General features: G+C 40.2%; 1 protein-coding gene across 1 annotated transcript in view; it reads left to right on the top strand.

The window, feature by feature from the left end:
- Nucleotides 1–19,707, top strand: part of ERCC6 (ERCC excision repair 6, chromatin remodeling factor) — a 77,596-nt gene that overhangs the window by 29,561 nt on the left and 28,328 nt on the right. The window contains exons 6-7 of the mRNA XM_074958591.1: nt 1,981–2,139; nt 11,604–11,739. Coding sequence (XP_074814692.1) covers nt 1,981–2,139; nt 11,604–11,739 — 295 coding nt within the window. The remainder of the gene's footprint in view (nt 1–1,980; nt 2,140–11,603; nt 11,740–19,707) is intronic.

The following is a 19,707-nucleotide window of genomic DNA, read 5'->3' as shown; positions in this document are numbered from 1 at the left end:
AAATAAACATGGGGAAATAGTTTTACTTTGTGAAATGACCCATCCACTCCCAGTCTTTATTCAACTTTATCCCCCTAACCCAGGAACCTATCCTTGCAACAAAGCCCGTTGCCAACTGTGTCCACTTATCTATTCAGGGGACACCATCATAGGGCCTAATCACATCAGCCACACTATCAGAGGCTCGTTCACCTGCACATCTATCAATGTGATATATGCCATCATCTGCCAGCAATGCCCCTCTGCCACGTACATTGGTCAAACTGGACAGTCTCTACGTAAAAGAATAAATGGACACAAATCAGACATCAAGAATTATAACATTCAAAAACCAGTCGGAGAACACTTCGGTCTCTTTGGTCACTCGATTACACACCTAAAAGTGGCAATTCTTCAACAAAAAAACTTCAAAAACAGACTCCAACGAGAGACTGCTGAATTGGAATTAATTTGCAAACTGGATACAATTAACTTAGGCTTGATTGATCTCATTAAGGTGTCAGACCATAGCACCTCTGCTATTGCTCTTGGGGAGGTCCCTAACTCCAGTTATAACTAGTAATACTGTAATTCTGCAAACCTTTCTTTCTTCATTTTTAGCTTTTTCCTTCCTGAAAAATGTTTGGTCCATTCACACTACAAATGTTATGTTTAGGGGGATCCTTTTGTAATACATTTGGGGCATCATCATGCTATGATGTGATCCCTCAAGTGATAACATTTGTGGTGTTCGATGATTCTTTGATCTTCTCAAATCCTTTTTTTCATTCTTATCTCGTTTAGCTTTCCATCTAAATACCTAAGTTAAGAACCACATCCCAAATGTGTGTAATGATCAGTAAAACCATAGTAGTCATTTATAAGGAGTTTGTAGACATGAGTGTCAGTAGGCCAGGGTGTTCCTAAATATTCTTCACTCAAGGAAGGAAAACCGAATTACAAAAGAAAGTGTAAGAGAGTGCACTGTATGAACTGTCCCCATTCTGTCAGTAGCTACATCTCTATACTCAACCTCTGCTCCACTCAATATGCATGTTGGAGATACACAAATGCTTCAACCACCTTGGTATTTCCCTTTAAATGATTTACATTTTTAAGTCTATCTTGCTTCATTTTTTTTCACTTTCTTGTCCTTTCAGTTTAAACTGCATCTGTTTTAATTAGTATAATTCCTGCTTGCACTATTACATATCATTATAAAAAAGCATGTCCTAAAATCAGTCTCGATCTGGCCTCCCAAATCCGACCTTCTTGATTTTTCGTTTTACATTCTTTTGTTAATCTGTGTTTAGATTGGGGTGTATTCTACATGACTGTTCATTCTGTTTCCAGTCTTTCACTTTGAATTGTAAGCGCACTGGTATCCTCTTCTAGTAACATATTGCTACATCCTACTCTCTGAGACAGATCTTTGTTTCTTTGCCTTTCAAAATATTTTTGACATCTGTCAGCTTTTTCCTTATTTAAAAAGACTGAATTCTGTTAAATGAATTTCTGGTTGTATATAAAGTAAACAAGCTTTAACAAACCTAACCCCTCTTGTAGTGGAGCATAAATCCCATGCATCACCAATTACAAACCTAAGCTTCCAGTTAAGTCCAAATGGTGTACCTTACTAGACCCCTACCTGTTAAAGTTCCCCTTTCTGAAGGGATAATAAAAATGTGGATGTTAGAGCAGCTTCCCAAGTTACTTCTAACAGTATTTTTAAAAATACATGAAATAAAATACCCTGTAATTACCATGTCTGTCAGTTTAATTAGAAATGCTTTAGCATTACATAAAGAATGAATTTGTCACATATAATGTCTAAGTGCATCAAAAATGCATGACCTTGTAAATACAGCACTTATGTAAAACACACATGCAGCATGTTACTGTAACTAGTATTAGAACCTTGCCAAATGATTATTTCATGAGTACTTTCTGTTATGATCTGTATTATCAAACATTTGCCATGTTTTTTCCTTGTTGTTGTAGGTACCAGCAGACAGGTGTTAGGTGGCTCTGGGAATTGCACTGCCAGCAGGCAGGAGGAATTCTGGGAGATGAGATGGGATTGGGCAAGACCATCCAGATAATTGCCTTCTTGGCAGGTCTGAGCTACAGCAAGATCAGGACTCGTGGTTCAAATTACAGGCAAGTGCTCCTCTGCAGACTGTCAGTCTGTGGAGCTCAATTAATATTTCATCAGATGTATTGCTGGTGGAGGAGGGTCCTGTGAATTATTAATGACATTTCAATTACATTATTCCTTTAATTCTTTTAGTGGGGGACATCAAAGGAAATTTTTTACGAGACAATGGAGCTGTAGGGCAGGAAAAATTAAACATGTAACACTTTTAATGAATTCCAGGCATTGATGCTTCATGTTGCAGATGAGCCACACTAGATATTTTGGGTCAATACAATGTCTAAGGTTAGCTTACACAAATGGATTGTTTACAAACTCAATTACGTTAATATCAATAGTTTACACAATATGGAATTTTAAATTAGATGTAATACCTTTAGTTCCATTTATTAAATTTTACATTAAAATATTTGTTCTGGCAAGACACCAGGTGAATGCTTTACAGGAAGTAACCAGCATATTCAGGATGAAAGTCAGAGCTTCTGGTGGGTAATGGAACATCCTTGCAGAATCTTTTTAAAGACCAGAACAGATAAATCTACATCTGTTTCTTCTTCTGAAAGCCATTCTTTAGGTTGACCAGACTTCCATATCACACCCCTTATTATTCCTTCCATGTATTGCTGAGTAGAACCTAAAGAAGGAATTTATTCTTATCTGTGGATGAGACAGATTACCAGAAGAAGATTCTTCTAAATCCTGGAATACCAAGTGCATGCATAATAGTACTAATACTTTGCAGTTCTATAGCACCTTCTAACTTAGGATCTCAAATTACTAAATAGATTTACTAAGAGTAGAAAATAAGTGATGATTTTCAAACTGAATTAAATCTTTGTATAATGAATACTTAGCATGGACATAAATGCTGTTAAAATGACTTACAAAATATAGCATCTTTCTAGAACGATCTTACCCCCAAGTAGCTTTACTAGCTGGGAAGAGGACACAAGTATAGAGAACATTGCTTCCTTCCCCAGCCTTGAGGTGGGCAAATAACTGGTTTTTTTGGTTCACTGGGATTTCCAAAAAATTCACTACAACCAGAACTGAAGCCAAAAATTGTGGTAAATTTCAGAGAATCAAAAGTCAATTTTAAGTTAAATGAAGCATGTCATTTGACCTGAACCGCTTTGTTTCTGGGCCTTTTAAAAAGTCTAGATTCACAAAGCGGGAGGAGGTGATGATGGTAGTGTCCGTGTCTTCCTTTATAACTTTTAGCCCAGTGTTTAGAGCGCTCACTTGAGATATGGGAGACTCTGGTTCAAATTCCCCATCTGCCTGATGTGGAACAAGGATTTGAGCTTGGGTCTCCTACCTCACAGCAGAGTGCCCTAATCTCTGGGCTGTAGAGTAATCTGGGGAGACATCTTCTCAGTCTCTCCCATTGAAGCTGTTCTACTAGGTGAGCATTCTAACCACCAGGCTATAGTCATTTTTTCTCTCTCCCCTCCCTTCCTCTTTGCCCCCACCCCCTAGTGGCTATTCAAGTATTTTATACAGAGTGGAACAGCCTCAAGAGGAGAGATTGAGAGAGACCTGCCCCAGAGAGAGGAACTTTACCATCAGGTTATACAACTGGCGGAGCCCTGTAGTTTATTTTCCTGTGCCCTTCCAGACAACATCAGTGGACGTGTTAAATTCTGTTGAGATAGGAGTGCTTCTGTTTCAGTACAGGTGGCAATTTTCTAATATCATATCAACAAAAGTATGTTTACCTAATTGTCTTCAGTGCTGTCTAGTTCATGCCCCAATTTCTTTTTGAAGACAGTTTGCTTTTGCTGAGCAGGAAATACTGATATCTTCAGCTAATACTTGGAGTGCTCAAGGTGCTATCACATTTCAGATGTTGTAGAGATGATCTGACCAGAATTTTCTCTTTGGCCTTGATAGTTGGCGGCAGTGATAGATCTGAAAATACCGTAGTAGCATAATTACTGAAATGTCTGCATGGGTTTACTAGTAAAGCATGCTACTAGGCGTCAGGAAACACCCCGCTACACACACAACCCCGTGCCTCAAATTCTAATCCCAGCCATGCCACTTACTCACGGTCTCTCCTTGAGTAATTATTACTTAAACTTTGTAGCCCACAGTAATTTTTCAAAATGTTTTAAACAGTTGCTAATAGTAGTTCAGTTGCAGTAGGGTTAACAACTCAGGGAGTACGAGTGTAGACAAGTAGCAGCCTGGCTTGTCCTACTTTCTTCTTATTTCATATTGCAGTCATTAGTGAGCATAGTGCGTCACAGGAAAATAAAAAGACAAAGTACACACTGAAGCTTAGTTGACATTATTAGTTGGCTGAAGCTATGGAGAGTGTGGGAATGGTGACAGAAGTCGGGGGGAGATCCTGCCTTTCTCAAGAAGAGCAAGATATAAAAGGTGCCATGACAGTATGGGTTGCTTGTTAGTGATGTCCTTTTATTAAAAAGGTAATTACGTCTGTTTCATTTCATTGCGGGAACTGGAGTTGATAGGCTTTGCAAAAATGAGTTTTGAGGAGAACTTTGAATGAGGACAAGGTGAAGGTTAGATCTGGGAAACATAAGCAAGTTTTCCTTCCCCCTTGTTGGAGTAATCAATTCCAAGGCCAGGAGGGATCACTGTGATGATCTAGTCTGACCTCCTCTGTAACACAGACAATAGAACATTCCCAGAATAATTCCTAGAGCAGATCTATAGAGAAACATCCAGTCTTGATTTTTAAAATTGCTAATGATGGCGAATCCACCACGACACTTGATAAATTGTACCAATGGTTAATTAGTCTCACTGTTTAAAAATTTGCATTTAATTTCCGGTCTGAATGTGTCTGGCTTCAACTTTCAGCCATTGAATGGTGTTATACCGTTCTCTGCTCAATTGAAGAGCCCATTATCAAATTTTGTTCCCCATGGTAGGTACTTATAGACGATGATCAAGTCAACCCTTAACTTTCTCTTTGTTAAGCTACATAGTTAGAACTCCTTGAGTCTGTCACTATCAGGTGTGTTTTCTAATATTTAAATCATTCTTGTGGCTTTTCTCTGAACCCTCTCCAATTTATCAGCATCCTTCTTGAATTGTGGACACCAGAACTGGAGACAGTATACCAGCAGTGGTCACACCAGTGCCAAATACAGAGGTAAAATACCCTCTCTACTCCTCAGGATTCCACTGTTTATTCATCCAAGGATTTTATTAGCCCGTCTGGCCACAGCATTGCACTGGAAGCTCATGTTCAGCTGATTATCCATCATCACCCACAAATCTTTTTCAGAGTCGCTGTGGCCCAGGATAGAGTCCCCTATCCTGTAAGTATGAAGGATGTACTTGGCATGACGGATTTGACAGAGAGATCAGGTTTCAATAAAGACAGTAATGGCTAGACCAATGTTCCTGGTAAATGTGGCCCCTGCATGAGTCGCCGCTATAAACCCTTGAGGCCCCATGGCAACAAGCAAGACAGATTCACCATATCCAGGTGACAGGCTCCCTCTGAGATGCACTATTTGGGGGAAGTCTATAGAGCATTTACAATGTAGAAAGTACTTTCAGATATCTGATTCCAGTCATGGGATGGGAAGTCCACAGAGAGGGACATTGCAATGAGGGCACTAGAAGCCAAATTTTCCAAATTGGGTGTCTTAGGTTATGCCCTAAATAGAAGTTGCCTCATTTTCAGAGGTGCAGAGCAACCCCAGCTTCCACAAAGTAAAGATTCAGGAGCCTAACTATAGACACCAAGGGTTGACAATGCTGGCATAAGTCTCTTCAGGAATCCACACTTCATATAAATGGCCTGGAGATGAGTGTAGCATTTTGTGCTGTTTGTGATGTTTGGGGTTTTGAAGATCTACAGTGAAATCTTGGCCCCACTGAAATCAGTGGGAGTTTTGCCATTGACATCAGTGGGACCAGGATTTTACCCCTTAGTATCTCAAGAGGTACATCTGATCCAGATTGACAGAACGCTGATGAGAATACGATAGGGGAGGAGGGCGTCTCACTTCCTTTGTTGGAAAGCCCTGCAGGGTGGAATTGGAAACTGTCCCTAAAAGATACTTCTGCATGTCACTTATTTGATAAGGATGGGCGAAACTATTTGCAGACAGACTGAGCTTACCCTAATATACCATCATGAGTGGTCCTGGATAAAAGGCTGGGAAAGTATCTCTGGCACATCCGCTAATTTACTACATAAGAAACCAGACTCAGAGACTCATACCATAGTGGCCATAAATGTCTTCCCTTGTCTGTGTACTTGGACCGTCGCATAAGCCATACCGTCCCTCTGCCTCCCTACTTCTTCTGACCTATTAGTGATTGACTGACACAGAATTAGTTCTTACTTGGCAGTTGCTGATCGCATCAAAATGAGGACCTCGGCATGCATGAGCAGACAAACATGTTCCTTCTCTGCATAATACCCTGGAATCTTATAAGCATGGCTCCTGATAGGGTAGACATTGAAGAGGTTGCTGTTTCTGAGCAGGTGTTCAAGTGATTCTAGCTGCCCAGAAGGCATCTTTTGACATATAATTTCAACTGGAAAAGGTTTGTGAACTGGAGTGAAAAGACCTAGTTGTGGATCATTTTATTTATCTCCCAAACAACTGCTTACCAACCTTCTTTGCCCTTCTCACTCTTGGTTACAGATCCTATCCATCAGAATTTATTTGGCTGCTGTTTCATTTGCTGCAGGTAGATGCATTTCTGCTCTGTTTTCTGTGCAGATTTTGGCAAAACTTCACAAACGCTTTGTTAAAAGGACCCTTGTCCTTCATCTGGAGTGTACTGAGGTCCTTAGAACATCCTCCAGATTTTTCTCTCACTTCAGTCAGATGCATTAAGTCAAACTGTCTCCAAGAGAAGCATGTCCAAATGGTCAGCTAGTTGGCTGGCTGCATTTTTTGTTGCTTTTCCTCGGCAGGCCTGCTAAGGCATAGTTATATTAATCACATGGGTCTTGAATATCATTTTGATGCATTTCACTTTCTCTCTGAGGCTGTGTCTACAGTTTGAGGAGATGTAATTCCCAGCTCGAGAATACATATTCTCACTAGTTTTGATTGCGCTAGTGTGTTTAAAAATAGAGTGTAGCTCTGGTGTCAGGAGGGGCTGGCCGTCCAAGTATGTGTTAGGTATTTACTCAAGAAGCCTAGCGGTTTACAGTGCCATGGTTACACTATTGTATTCCCTTGACATGGGAATCACACCTCCAGCTCAAAGTCTAGACAACCTTAGAGGCAGGAGGGCCTGGTGTACCCTTTCAGCTGGAGCACCCACTGCCTGCCAGTGAAGAAAGTGTAAACAACGAGGAGTCCTTGTAGCACCTTAGAGATTAACAAATTTATTTGGGCATAAGTTTTCGTGGGCTTATGCCCAAATAAATTTTTTTGTCTCTAAGGTGCCACAGGGACTCCTTGTTGGTTTTGGTGATACAGACTAACATGGCTACCACTCTGAAGAAAATTAATAACTTTGCAAGTCTGGTAATTCACTGGGAGGTGGATTCAAGAGTTAGGAATCTATTATAATTAAAACCCTCTGAGATTTACAGGTCAATAATTTTCCTTTTTTTCCCTCCGACCTCCTCAGGTAGCTAGAATGGATTTTCTCTAAACCTCCGAAACAATCCATCTCAATTGAAACCAAGCATGAGAAACTAGCTGCTGTGGTAATTTTGAGAGTGATAATCCACTGAATATGAATGTTTAAAGGCAAAGTTCCTTCTCAATACTGTCTGTAGTGTCCTAACAGCACTGAAGATTTTCAGTAGTTTTATATTAACTAGGCATCTGATAACTACTTTGGCTTGTATTACAAGTCTCGCTTTTTATGCTGCAGTTGAACAAATCAGAAGATGGTAGGATTTCATTAGATCATTGATGAGCAGTCTAATTTCTGTTAGAAGTTTACAAAACGGAATGCCACATTGAGCCTAGGGAAACAAAAAGCCAGCCCTGAAATTTGGGGCTAGACATGAAAATCTGCCTGTCTTCAGTAGGAATCCTTTGAGTGCTGCAGCCAGTGCTAATAATAAGCAGCAGACTCAAATCAGTTAACCATCAATATTCATATCCTGTGATCCATAATGAAAGAGTATGGTATATTGGATTATTGCTCAGATCTCTCATTAATATCGTATTATGGGGAAAAGGCTTCAATAAAAGAAGTTTATGGAGGAGATGGTATGATGGGATAACATGATTTTGGCACTTAATTGATCTTTAACTATTCACAGTAAATAGGTCCAATGGCCTGTGTTGGGATACTAGATGGGGTGGGATCTGAGTTACTACAGAAAATTCTTTCCTGGGTATCTGGCTGGTGAATCTTGCCCATATGCTCGGGGTTTAGCTGATCACCATATTTGGGGTCGGGAAGGAATTTTCCTCCAGGGCAGATTGGAAGAGGCCCTGGACGTTTTTCGCCTTCCTCTGTAGCATGGGGCACAGGTCACTTGCTGGAGGATTCTCTGCTCCTTGAAGTCTTTAAACCACGATTTGAGGACTTCAATAGCTCAGACATAGGTGAGAGGTTTTTCGCAGGAGTGGGTGGGTGAGATTCTGTGGCCTGCGTCGTGCAGGAGGTTGAACTAGATGATCATAATGGTCCCTTCTGACCTTAATATCTATGAATGTGTGGTATATTAACCCAAGAACTAAATCAATTGTGAATGAAAGTGCCCACAAAAACATCGTATCTCTTGATGTTGGCCTTTTGAGAGCCAAAGAACGAGCCAGGTTGCACTTCTCTCCCTGTCTCTTCATTGGAAGCTGTTTGTGAGTTCTGATTCAGTTTGTTTCCATAGTTTTAGCTTTTTTTGTTTTTAAACTGTGTTTAAACGCTCTTGAAATTGGGTGAAACTTGCTTGGGTTTGGGTTATATCAGACCTCCAAACTTTGCCCAGGTTTGTGAACCCAGTGAACAAACCTGAACTGATTTTTTTTTTTTTTTTAATGAACCCCCTGAGTTCTAGGGAGGGATTCACAGTTTCAACTCATTGTTTTATGTGTTTTTGATCGGAAGCTTTCCCACCAGTGTGTTACTTTGAAATGAACTTCCAGGGAAGGGTGGGTGGGTCACAAACACCTGTGAAGTGGAACAGATTACAAAACTGATCAAACCCCCTGCAAACCAAAAGTGGCAAACTTTACACCGCTGGGGAGATTTTTGGTTTGGAGTTTTGAGTGTGTAGCACTGGCAGAGAGGAGTTATGCCAATGCTACCCAAGTGCTGTACCTTGTTTTCTGAATCCATTTTAAATACTACTTCAGCTGCTCAAGTCGAGCTGTCTGCTTCAGTTGTCAAACATGATATTTGGGCCCGTCCACGCTGGCTGGCTAAACGCTTACCCCATGTGATTTTAAAGAAACTGCTGAAGTACAAGTGTACAGGGGACAAAGGATTAGCAGTATCCGACAGGGATTACGAGAGTGATAGAAATGTCAGAGAATTATACTAATTAGGGATTATTCTAAACTAGTTGAGACTGGTTGTTTATAATGAGGAGCCTGTGTTGTTCTGCTGTTTATGAGTAAACATTTGAATAGCCTGTCGCTTTGTTAACTTGGCATGGAGCTTTTCAGATTTAAGAAAAAAAAGAAAAAAAAAAAAGCCATGGTCTCTGCCTGAAGAGTTTACAGTCTGAAGAAGGATGGTCCAGTGGTTAGGGCAGTAGATTAAGATGTGGGAGGCCTGGGTTCAAGTCTCAACTCTGCTACAAACTTCCTGTGTGACCTTGGGCAAGTCATTTAATCTCTCTGTGCTGCCATTCCCCATCTTTACAATGGGGAGGATCTCTTGTCATTCTGGAAACCGATACGTTAAATAACCGGAATCCTTCATAAAATGTCCCCAGTCTCTGAAATGCTGTTATCCCTTGTTTGTGGCTGTTCTAGTTTGTTTCCTTCCTGGCCACTTATCAGTAATCTAGAGGTGTTTAGTGATTTGTCTTTAGTCTCTCACAGATAATACCTCTTGAAATGCACATGATTTTCCACAACAGTTTTGCAAGACTTGAAAACACAGCTGTATGTGATTGTGGTAAAGATGACTTATTTATTCATGTTGATGTTTCAAGGTAGAGAATATTTGAACAGTAAAACGGTATCATTTTGTGTTGAGATTTTTCCTGCTGTTGTATCTTCTCTGTGATAGTCTGTCAGTGTTTCTACCTGGACTAACCCTGTTGTGTGTGTGTCATTTAAAAAAAAAAAAAAAGAGAGAGAGAGAAAGTATTTTCCTTCTGAAGAACAGGATAGCTATGAATTCAACTGTAGCTTCTTGGAGTTTGTTCCTAATAGTATGCTCTTCCTGAGAGAGAGAGAGAGAGAGAGAGAGAGAGAGAGAGAGAGAGAAAAGGGGTTAGATGTGAACAAAAGAATTGAGAGCCAGGGAAGTTTTAATCCCAGCTCTGACACTGACTTCCTCTGTAGATTTCAGCAGATTGTTTTGCCTGTCTGCCTCAGTATCCCCACTTCTAAAAAGGGTGTTTGATATTGCCTCATAGGGTGTTGAAGTAGTTGCTTATAAAGAGCTTGAATATGAAATGTGCTCTAATTGTATGTCTTTAATAAAAAGGATACAAGACAGAGCCCAAAAATAGTCAGAACGCTGGGTATTTTTGGTTTTAAAGCTGTATATTCTGTATTACCAACATAATGCAAAATGTTAGTGTATAATGATGTGGGCAAACACTTTTTTCACAAAAAGATCACTTTCATATCTGACCTCTCAGTCCTCTTTCTGAAAGGAAACCTGCATAACACCTTAAAAGATGAGCCTGGGAGCTTAAATTCATAACTGTGCTAGACACTAAAAATCATGTATGCAAAAGAGATACTTTTTGTGTCTCATTACACCAGTCTGTAACCCTCTAACCCTCCTTTGCCCTATGACTGACCACTTCGTCTTGAATGGTGTCTTGCAACATGTGTTAACTCCTTATCTGTTCCACCTTGTATTCAGCAGTGACACTGTTTACCTTCCCAGACCTGAAGAAGAGTTCCCTGGAGCTTGAAAGGTTGTCTCTTTCACTAACAGAAGTTGGTGCAATAAAAGACCTTACTTCACCCACATTATGTATAATAAGATACTTGAGAGAATGTAAGCCCCCATTTGTTTTTAGCCAGCATGCAAGTAACAAAGCTGTTGGCAGTTGATGATAATTTCAGTTCTTTTAAAGAGACTTTGTGCATCCTAAATCTGATTTGCATTACCACAGTGCCCTTTTACTATTTTGTTTGGAGCTTTTCTATTTCTGTATTTATATTGATAAATGCATCCATTAACTGTTCAACTGTTGTAGCTGTACCCTTTACCCCTTTTATCAGATGGTTTTAAAAAAAAATGCCAATCAATGTCCTTAGCTCGCATATTCTGCTTGAACTATTGAGTGTCTGTTGGTTATTTTAATGGGTCATTTAATATAGCGTATTTATTTCACATTAATGTTTTCTTCCTGAATATTTTATTTTAGGTTTAAAGGTTTGGGCCCAACGGTGATTGTGTGTCCAGCCACAGTGATGCATCAGTGGGTGAAAGAATTCCACAGTTGGTGGCCTCCCTTTAGAGTTGCAGTTCTACATGAAACTGGCTCTTACACCAACAAAAAGGTAACATTTGAAAAGTGTGTGTGTGTGTTATCTCAGTACATGGGGTTGTATATCCATTATTCCTGAAGGTTTGTATGTGTGCTTGACTTTTCAGGGTTTTTTAATTGTTTTATCCTTTAAAATATTCTCAGTGATGTGCATAGATTCTCTGGGAAACCCAACAAAAAAAAGTGATGACTAAACAGTAATGTAACCAAGAAGTGTGTATTGGTCTCAACATTAATGCATGCTGCCATAGTAAGTAGTGCTATTCTGCTGCTCTCGCACGGAATTTATTGTTCACCATGCCATAGCTGACAATATTCCAACATACTAAAAACCATCCCAGACCCCTTCCAATGTGCCCTGGGGGAAGGGAATCCTTCTTGACCCCCATGTTTGAGGACTAGTTTAACCATGTTCATGTGAGCATAAATTCCCATACCATGTCATCTAACCCTGTTTACACTCTATTGTGTTGGTGATGTCCATGTAATATTCAACACGTCTTTCTTGAATCTTGTCACATTGTATTCTTCTACCTCCAGAGGCAAAAAATTCCAAACATGGCTCATGCTCTGATGGAGGGAGAGAGTTGTCCTTGCATCAGTTTAACCTAAACTTTTGTCATCTTAGTTTAATTTCCAGGAGTCCACATTTTCCTTTTGCTCTCTTCTAAATCAATGCAGTCCTTTCTAGGTACTTTTGCAGTGTAATACAAGTCCACATGGTGAGCACAAATATTCCTCCTCTTCAAATTTTTGAGTCTGAAGACTCAATCCAGAAAGGTGCTGAGTATCGTCAACTCCCTCTGAGTTAAGTGTAGTCTTGATCATTTAAGTAACTCTCTTTTCTGTACATTCCCATAGAGGTAAGGTGCTCTCAAGTAAGTGCTCACCACTGTGCAAGGCCATGGTGTAATTGTTTCCTTTGTCTTGTATATAATTAGGAAACAGTGTATGAAATTATTAGCCTTCTTTTCTGCAGCTGATCAATGTATCTAAGAACCTATTTATGTACAGACTAGTGGTACTGGTGAATTCTTCCATCGTGCTATCTTGCATCAGAAGAGCCTTGATCCAGTCTTTAATTCATTCCAGCTACACACACACAGACACACTTCCACTTATTTTTTATTTATTTGGTCATTATCTCAGTTTAAATCAATGAGTCCCACTTCCTTGGAGCAGTGACAGTGTATCTTTTTTCTCAGACAGTGTCTCTGCTACTCTTTCACTTCTGGAGTAACCTTTAATTTTATAGAGTTTTATTCCATTTGTCAAACTGATTAAATCCATTTCACATGAAGTTTCAATATTTGGTACTTGTCAGAAAGAAAATGAGAGGAAAATTTAGATTTGTTTTCGGCTTCAGTTTCAGGTGCTTAAATGAGTTTTCAGAATTCAGTAAACCATTTTAAAATTTCTCTTTAAATATTTACTGAATTGTAATATTATTACAACGGTATGGCTCTTAATTGCATTTGATTAAGTATATTATGAAATCGATATAATTACAGTACACAGCAAAAAATGAACAGCACACTGAGAAATGTGCTAATAGCTTCCTGTTGCTTAATTAACTCGGTGTGTCTTCATTCAAACCCTAAAAGTCTACTGACCACAATAATATGCTTGCATGTTTTTCTAAATTAAATCATACATACTTATTTTACCGTTTTTGTTAATTAATGAACCTGTCTAACTTACACAGAATTTTCACAAGCAGGGGGAGAGATACACTGAAGACTTCAGGGCTCCCCGCTCCGTCCCACCATCTGAATAATCAAATATCCTCTGCTAATGTCTCTTCAAATATTATTTGTGTTAGCATAGCACAGCACCCCGTTGTGGTAGGTGCTATACAAACAGAAAACAAAAAGGTGCTCCCTGCTTCAAGCCACTTACAGTCTTAAGTATAAGACAAGAAACAACAGATGGATACAGACAGACTGGGGTGGGGGGAATTACAAGTAAACACAATAATGATCAGCAGGATAGGCTGTGGGCTCTGCACATCAAAAGCAATAATGGCACTCTACACCTTGGAGCCCTGAAAGAGAATGTCTTACTCCAGGGTGCCAAGGAAAATCAGCATGGTCTAAAACTCATATACATTTTTCATGGCTATATGCCATAATTTTTCCTACTTACTCCATAGCCAAAAAAGGATCAGTTTGTGTGTCTGATTAAATTAAATCCCTTCGTAAAATCCAATGAAGTGAGCTGTAGCTCACGAAAGCTTATGCTCAAATAAATTGGTTAGTCTCTAAGATGCCACAAGTACTCCTTTTTTTTTTTGCAAATACAGACTAACACGGCTGCTACTCTGAAACCCTTCGTAAAATCTGTTAGCCTTCATTGGTCTTGGAGTGAAGGAGTCTGTTACTGTTACCATTTCATCAAAACAAATACAATTTACAACATCGTGAAATCTGACCCTGTAAAATAAACAGTTCATTAGACTTGTTTTCTCCTATTTCAAATTCCTCCTCAATACACACTTACTCTTTGAAGTCTATCAGTGCTGATCTGCCACTTACAGAAGGTTTACACAACAGTAATGCGGTGATTCCATCTCCTGATCACCTGTGACCTACATAAAAAGAAAAGGAGTACTTGTGGCACCTTAGAGACTAACCAATTTATTTGAGCATAAGCTTTCGGATCTTCTACACTTTCCACAGTATGCATCCGATGAAGTGAGCTGTGAGCTGTAGCTCACGAAAGCTTATGCTCAAATAAATTGGTTAGTCTCTAAGGTGCCACAAGTACTCCTTTTCTTTTTGCAAATACAGACTAACACGGCTGTTACTCTGAAACCTGTGACCTACGTGTAGTTTGCTGTTCATCTTTTCAGATTGTATAGTATTTTGTTTCAGGGACCGTGCTGCCCCTTTGTGCTGCCAATACTGAGTTCAGTAAATAAATATGAAAATTGTGATTAAGTAAGCAAAACTGCTTTTCTCTCAAGATGAAATTAAAGTGATAAAAAGTAAAATCAGAATCCACCTGTTCTCTCAGTACAACCTAGATGTGTTTGGTTCTTAATTGACAGTTCTAGGACTGGCTTATTAATATAGCAGTATATCATAATGTGTTACCATGTGACACATGAGTGTTGAGCTTGATACTTTTGCTTTTCAGGCAAACAGGATCTGGGAGCCCTGCAGTGGTAGCATACTCTGCCCCTGATTGGGAGGGAGCAGTGGTGGGCAACCTGCAGGTCATGGGCTGCACACAGCTCGTCAGGGTAATCCACTGGTGGGTCGCCAGACCATTTGCTTACTTTTGCACAGCTGCCCGCAGCTCCCAGTGGCCATGGTTCACCGTTCACGGCCAATGGGAGCTGCGGGAAGCGGTGGCTAGGCCTGCAGAGTGATTCATGGCTCCTCTGAATTAACCAGAGGTTACAGGAAAAATGTTAACAAGTTCCAGGGGAAGCTGCAGACAGCTGCAGTTGGCCAGAAGAACATTCACAACAGTAGTCTTGTAAGAGGAGCTCTGGGGTGCATGAGAGGGGCAAATGACTCCCAAGAAGCCAAGAGTATTCAGCTCCTACAGTTGATGAATAAAATTTAGCTATCTGGCAAAAAAAAATTGAGTAGGAATTGACTTGGCCCTTTGGACATGGTAGTAACTGCATAGTATACTGAAGAGGCAACAGGACAAGAGTTTTGTAAATCTTCAAATGAACCTTGAATTCTTTAACTAGAAGTTGAGAAAATACCTAGATCCACCGTACTATTATTCTTGTACTACCTTGCATCCTGGGATCTCCAAGCGTTTTACAAACATTAACCCTCCCAAAAATTGTATTCACTTTACATCCAGGTATACTGTGCCTCTGAAGCTGTGATTCCCCCTCTCCCCCCAAGTTGCACTTTGCACATTATAGAAATGTAACCATGACTGTTTTCCTGTGAACTAGTACTGGGCAATGCGTTAAGCTTTATTTAGTCTAGTGACACTGGAGCCACCAGTTCCAATGAGTAAATGTGGAAGCTCTACCAGTCTCTGAGAATTGTGAACTGTCAAACTGTTTCCTGTTTTACTCAAGAAAATAGCAGACTTTTTGGCTTTCTGTGACCTGACTTTTTTTTAAATATACTTGTCCCTTAGTTTTATTCTCAACATCTCTGTCATAATCGCTGAACCTCAGTACTACTCTGATGTGACTTCTGTGCCAGGCGGTGCTCCATGTGCTGCTTTTAACTACTGTCCGTCTTCTGGTCTTATTGCTTTCTTAGGTATAAAAATGTCAAAGGTTCTGAATTGCATAAACCTATAGGGAAATTGTCTAATGCAGACTGGATATAAAATGACTGAAACCTTTTTGTAGTGCCAATTACCCGCCTCGAAGTCGGCAGAATGGTTAGGCATCTCTCCTGGTGCCTAACCAAATTTGCTTGTCTTTCTCACCAGAACTATGGTTGCGCTGCATGACAGCTATAAGCCACATTATGGTGTGCATTAATAGATTATTGGTCCATGCCTGAGGTGCATTACCTTTTGGACTATTGGGGTGCTTTTCAAATAGCTGTTAATGGCACAATCCTAAAGTGTTTTTGGATTATTAGGACCACTTTTCCTTACTTTTAGTTACCATGAGCCTAAATGGGCTTTCAGCAATGTTACCAGCCACTTTCAATTTTCAGGGGAAAAAGAAACTAAACTGGATTTAAGATTTCAAAGTACATATCAGTGACTTTGCCTTGCAAGAAAGTTGAGAATTAAATTGTTTTTTTAATCAAAAGAACACTGTTATTTTGCTTAAAATAAAATAAGAAAAGAAATCATCCGTTACTGTTAACATTCAGAAACGCTAAACACTTGAAAGCAACATGATGTACAGTTAAGGTCACCCATGCCACCTTAACTCTGCTCCAGCCCCAGCAGAAACTCTGAGACCATTTGGCTGAAATATAAAACTGAGGTCTTCCCATTTACAATCATTGACGATACCATGGTCATTTTGTGACGATAAAGGGTGATAACCCTGGAGTCCAAGTAAAAGTCAAATTTGGATAGTTACATCCTCCTTGCTGAATTCAACCTGCAGTTTGAACTAGATATAGTATTCCTGCCCTAGCCTGCTATGGAATGTTATGTGCTATTTGATATTGTGTGCTATGGTATCTCACCCTAGAAAGAGCTTCATTTCAATGATCGGTGAAGTGATTCCTGGATGTGTAGAGTGCTTTGAAATTTTTCAGGATGAAAAAGGCTGAAGAAATAAGCCCCATATTGCATGTCATAAATAATGTTCCACTTATGGTGTACAATAAGGCCTTTGTATAGGAGAGAATAACATAAAATACTGGTCTCATTAGCTCTGTCTCTTGTCAGCTCAGGCTCTTATGATACTTTACAGCCCTGTAGAACCATAGAAATGAAGAGCTGGAAGGGCCCTCAAGAGGTCATCAAGTCCAGCCCCCTGCGCTGAGGCAGAACCACATAAACCTGGACCATCCCTGAAAGATGTTTGTCCAGCCTATTCTTAAAAACCTCCAATGATGGGGATTCCAAAACCTCCTTTGGAAGCCTATTCCAGTGTTTAACTACCCTTGCTGTTAGAGAGTTTTTCCCAATATCTAATCTAAATCTTCCTTCCTGCAGATTTAAGCCTGCTACTTTTTGTCTTTAGAGGACACTGAGAACAATTGATCACCATCCTCTTTATAACAGCCCTTAACATATTTGGAGACTGTTATCAGGTCTCATCTCAGTTTTCTTTTCTCAAAGGCTAAACAAGCCCAGTTTCTTCAACATTTCCTCATAAGTCAGGTTTTCTAAACATTTTATCATTTTTGTTGCTCTCCTCTGGACTCTTTCCAATGTATCCACATCTTTTCTAAAGCATTGCACCCAGAATTAGACACAGTACTTTAGCTGAAGCTTCATTAGCACTGAGTAGAGTAGGAGAGTTACCTTCTGTGTCTTAAACATTGGACTCCGGTTAATACCGCCCAGAATGATATTAGCCTTTTTTGCAACTGCATCACATTGTTGACTCCTGTTCAATTTATGATCCATTATAAACCCAGATCCTTTTCAGCAGTACTGCCATCTAGCCAGCTGTACCCCATTTTGTAGTTATATTTGATTTTTCCTTCCTGAGTGAAATACTTTACACTAGTCTTTATTGAATTTCATCTTGTTGAATTCAGACCAGTTCTCGAATTTGTCAAGGTCATCCTGAATTCTAATCCTGTCCTCCAAAGTGCTTGCAACACCTCTCAGCTTGGTGTCATCTGCAGATTTTATAAGCATACTCTGCACTCCATTATCCAAGTCATTAATGCAAATCTTGACTATTACCAGACCTAGGACTGATCCCCTGTGGGGCCCCACTGGGTACGCCCTCCCATTTTTACAGCAAGCCCATTGATAACTATTCTGAGTATAGTCTTTCAACTAATTATGCGCCCACCTTATAGTTTTCATCTAGACTGCAAATCATGTGGAACTGTATCAAAAGCCTTACTAAAATCAAGATATATCACATTTACTGCTCTTCCCCCTATGCACTAGGCCAGTAACCCTCCAGCTGGGTACTCCTTATGACCCTATTATCCTCTAGATGCTTTCAGACTTGTTTAATAATTTGTTCCAATATCTTTCCAGGTACTGAAATTAGGCTGATGGCTCTATAATTTCCTAAGTTTTCTTTGTTCTCCTTTTTAAAGATATCAATATATGAGCTACATCCTAATGTCAATGAACATTCTCGCATGGAACTTTGGGCGCAAAATGAGCCAAGTCATGTGCAAGACTTAACAATGCAAGAGCAAGTTCAGTTAACTAAGCAAATCACTAAAATGTACAAACGAGGTCTTGCAGCACAGAGATTCTTACTACATGACCAAAAAAACTATAAAGTCAAAATGGTCCAATTCAGATCACTCCAACCATCAAACTTTAAAAACTGCGCAACAGACATTTCCTGTTGAGAATTTTTATGTGGCATGACAAGACGAGAATTTGAAGTTCAGAAAGAAAAAAAAAAAAGCTGTTAGTGCTGGTGACTAAGTTTTGAACTGTACCAATCAGTCTTGTAAATCTGCTGTATTCCTCTCACCCAGGGATAATATATGTTTTTGAAGCTATGGGAGGTTAACTTGTTTTTTCTTTACCACCACCACCATTATAAAAGTGGAGCATAAAGCTTTCCAGTAGTGCACTTCATCACTGGGAAAAGAAGAGGGTTGGAAAGACCTTCCTCACCCAACAAAATTCTGAGGGTATGTCTACACTACACTCAATAATTATTGCGGTGATGCATGTCCACACTACCCTCCTTGGGTCAGTCGTGCACATTTTCACCAGGAGCGCTTCCACCAACCTAAGAGGGGCAGTATGGGGAGCTGTTAGAGCCTGGTATCTCAGCTCTGCTAGCAGCTCCCTGCCAGAAGCCCATCTGCCTCCCAGGCTCCCGACAGAGTGCCCCGTTCTCCGCTGGGAGCCAGGGGAAGCTGCCTGGGGCTTCTCACTTCCCCATTCCCCACTGGGAGTCAGGGTAGGGAGGGGAAGCCTCCCACAGCTTCTCGGCCCTGGGGAACGGGGTCCAACCGCCCCAGCTCCCGATGGGGAGCGGGTGCGTAGAAGGGTGCCTGAGCTTCTCGCCCCAGCTGGGAGCAGGGGGGCACCTGGGCTCTAGCTGCGTAGATTTGTCAGTTTCATAGCACCTGCTGTGAAATTGACAAGACAGCAATCAGCCAATGTAAATAACGAAGTATCTACACAGACACTGCCTTGCGCTAACTACACCGACATAAGCCCTATGCCTCTTGTGGAGGTGGAGTAGGGCACTTACATCGGCAGAAGCAAGGCTGTAGTGTAGACATTGACATAATTAGGTCGACATAAGCTACTTTACATAAACATAATTGTGTAATGTAGACCAGACGTGAGTAACTAGAGCACCCGCGCACAGATTGAAGCACAACCTGTTAAAGTTGCAGAGTCATCTTTGTATGTCTAGTCAGTT

Source organism: Natator depressus, chromosome 7 (genome assembly GCF_965152275.1).
Source record: "Natator depressus isolate rNatDep1 chromosome 7, rNatDep2.hap1, whole genome shotgun sequence".
Taxonomy (NCBI): domain Eukaryota; kingdom Metazoa; phylum Chordata; order Testudines; family Cheloniidae; genus Natator; species Natator depressus.
This window is presented reverse-complemented; position numbering and strand designations above follow the sequence as displayed.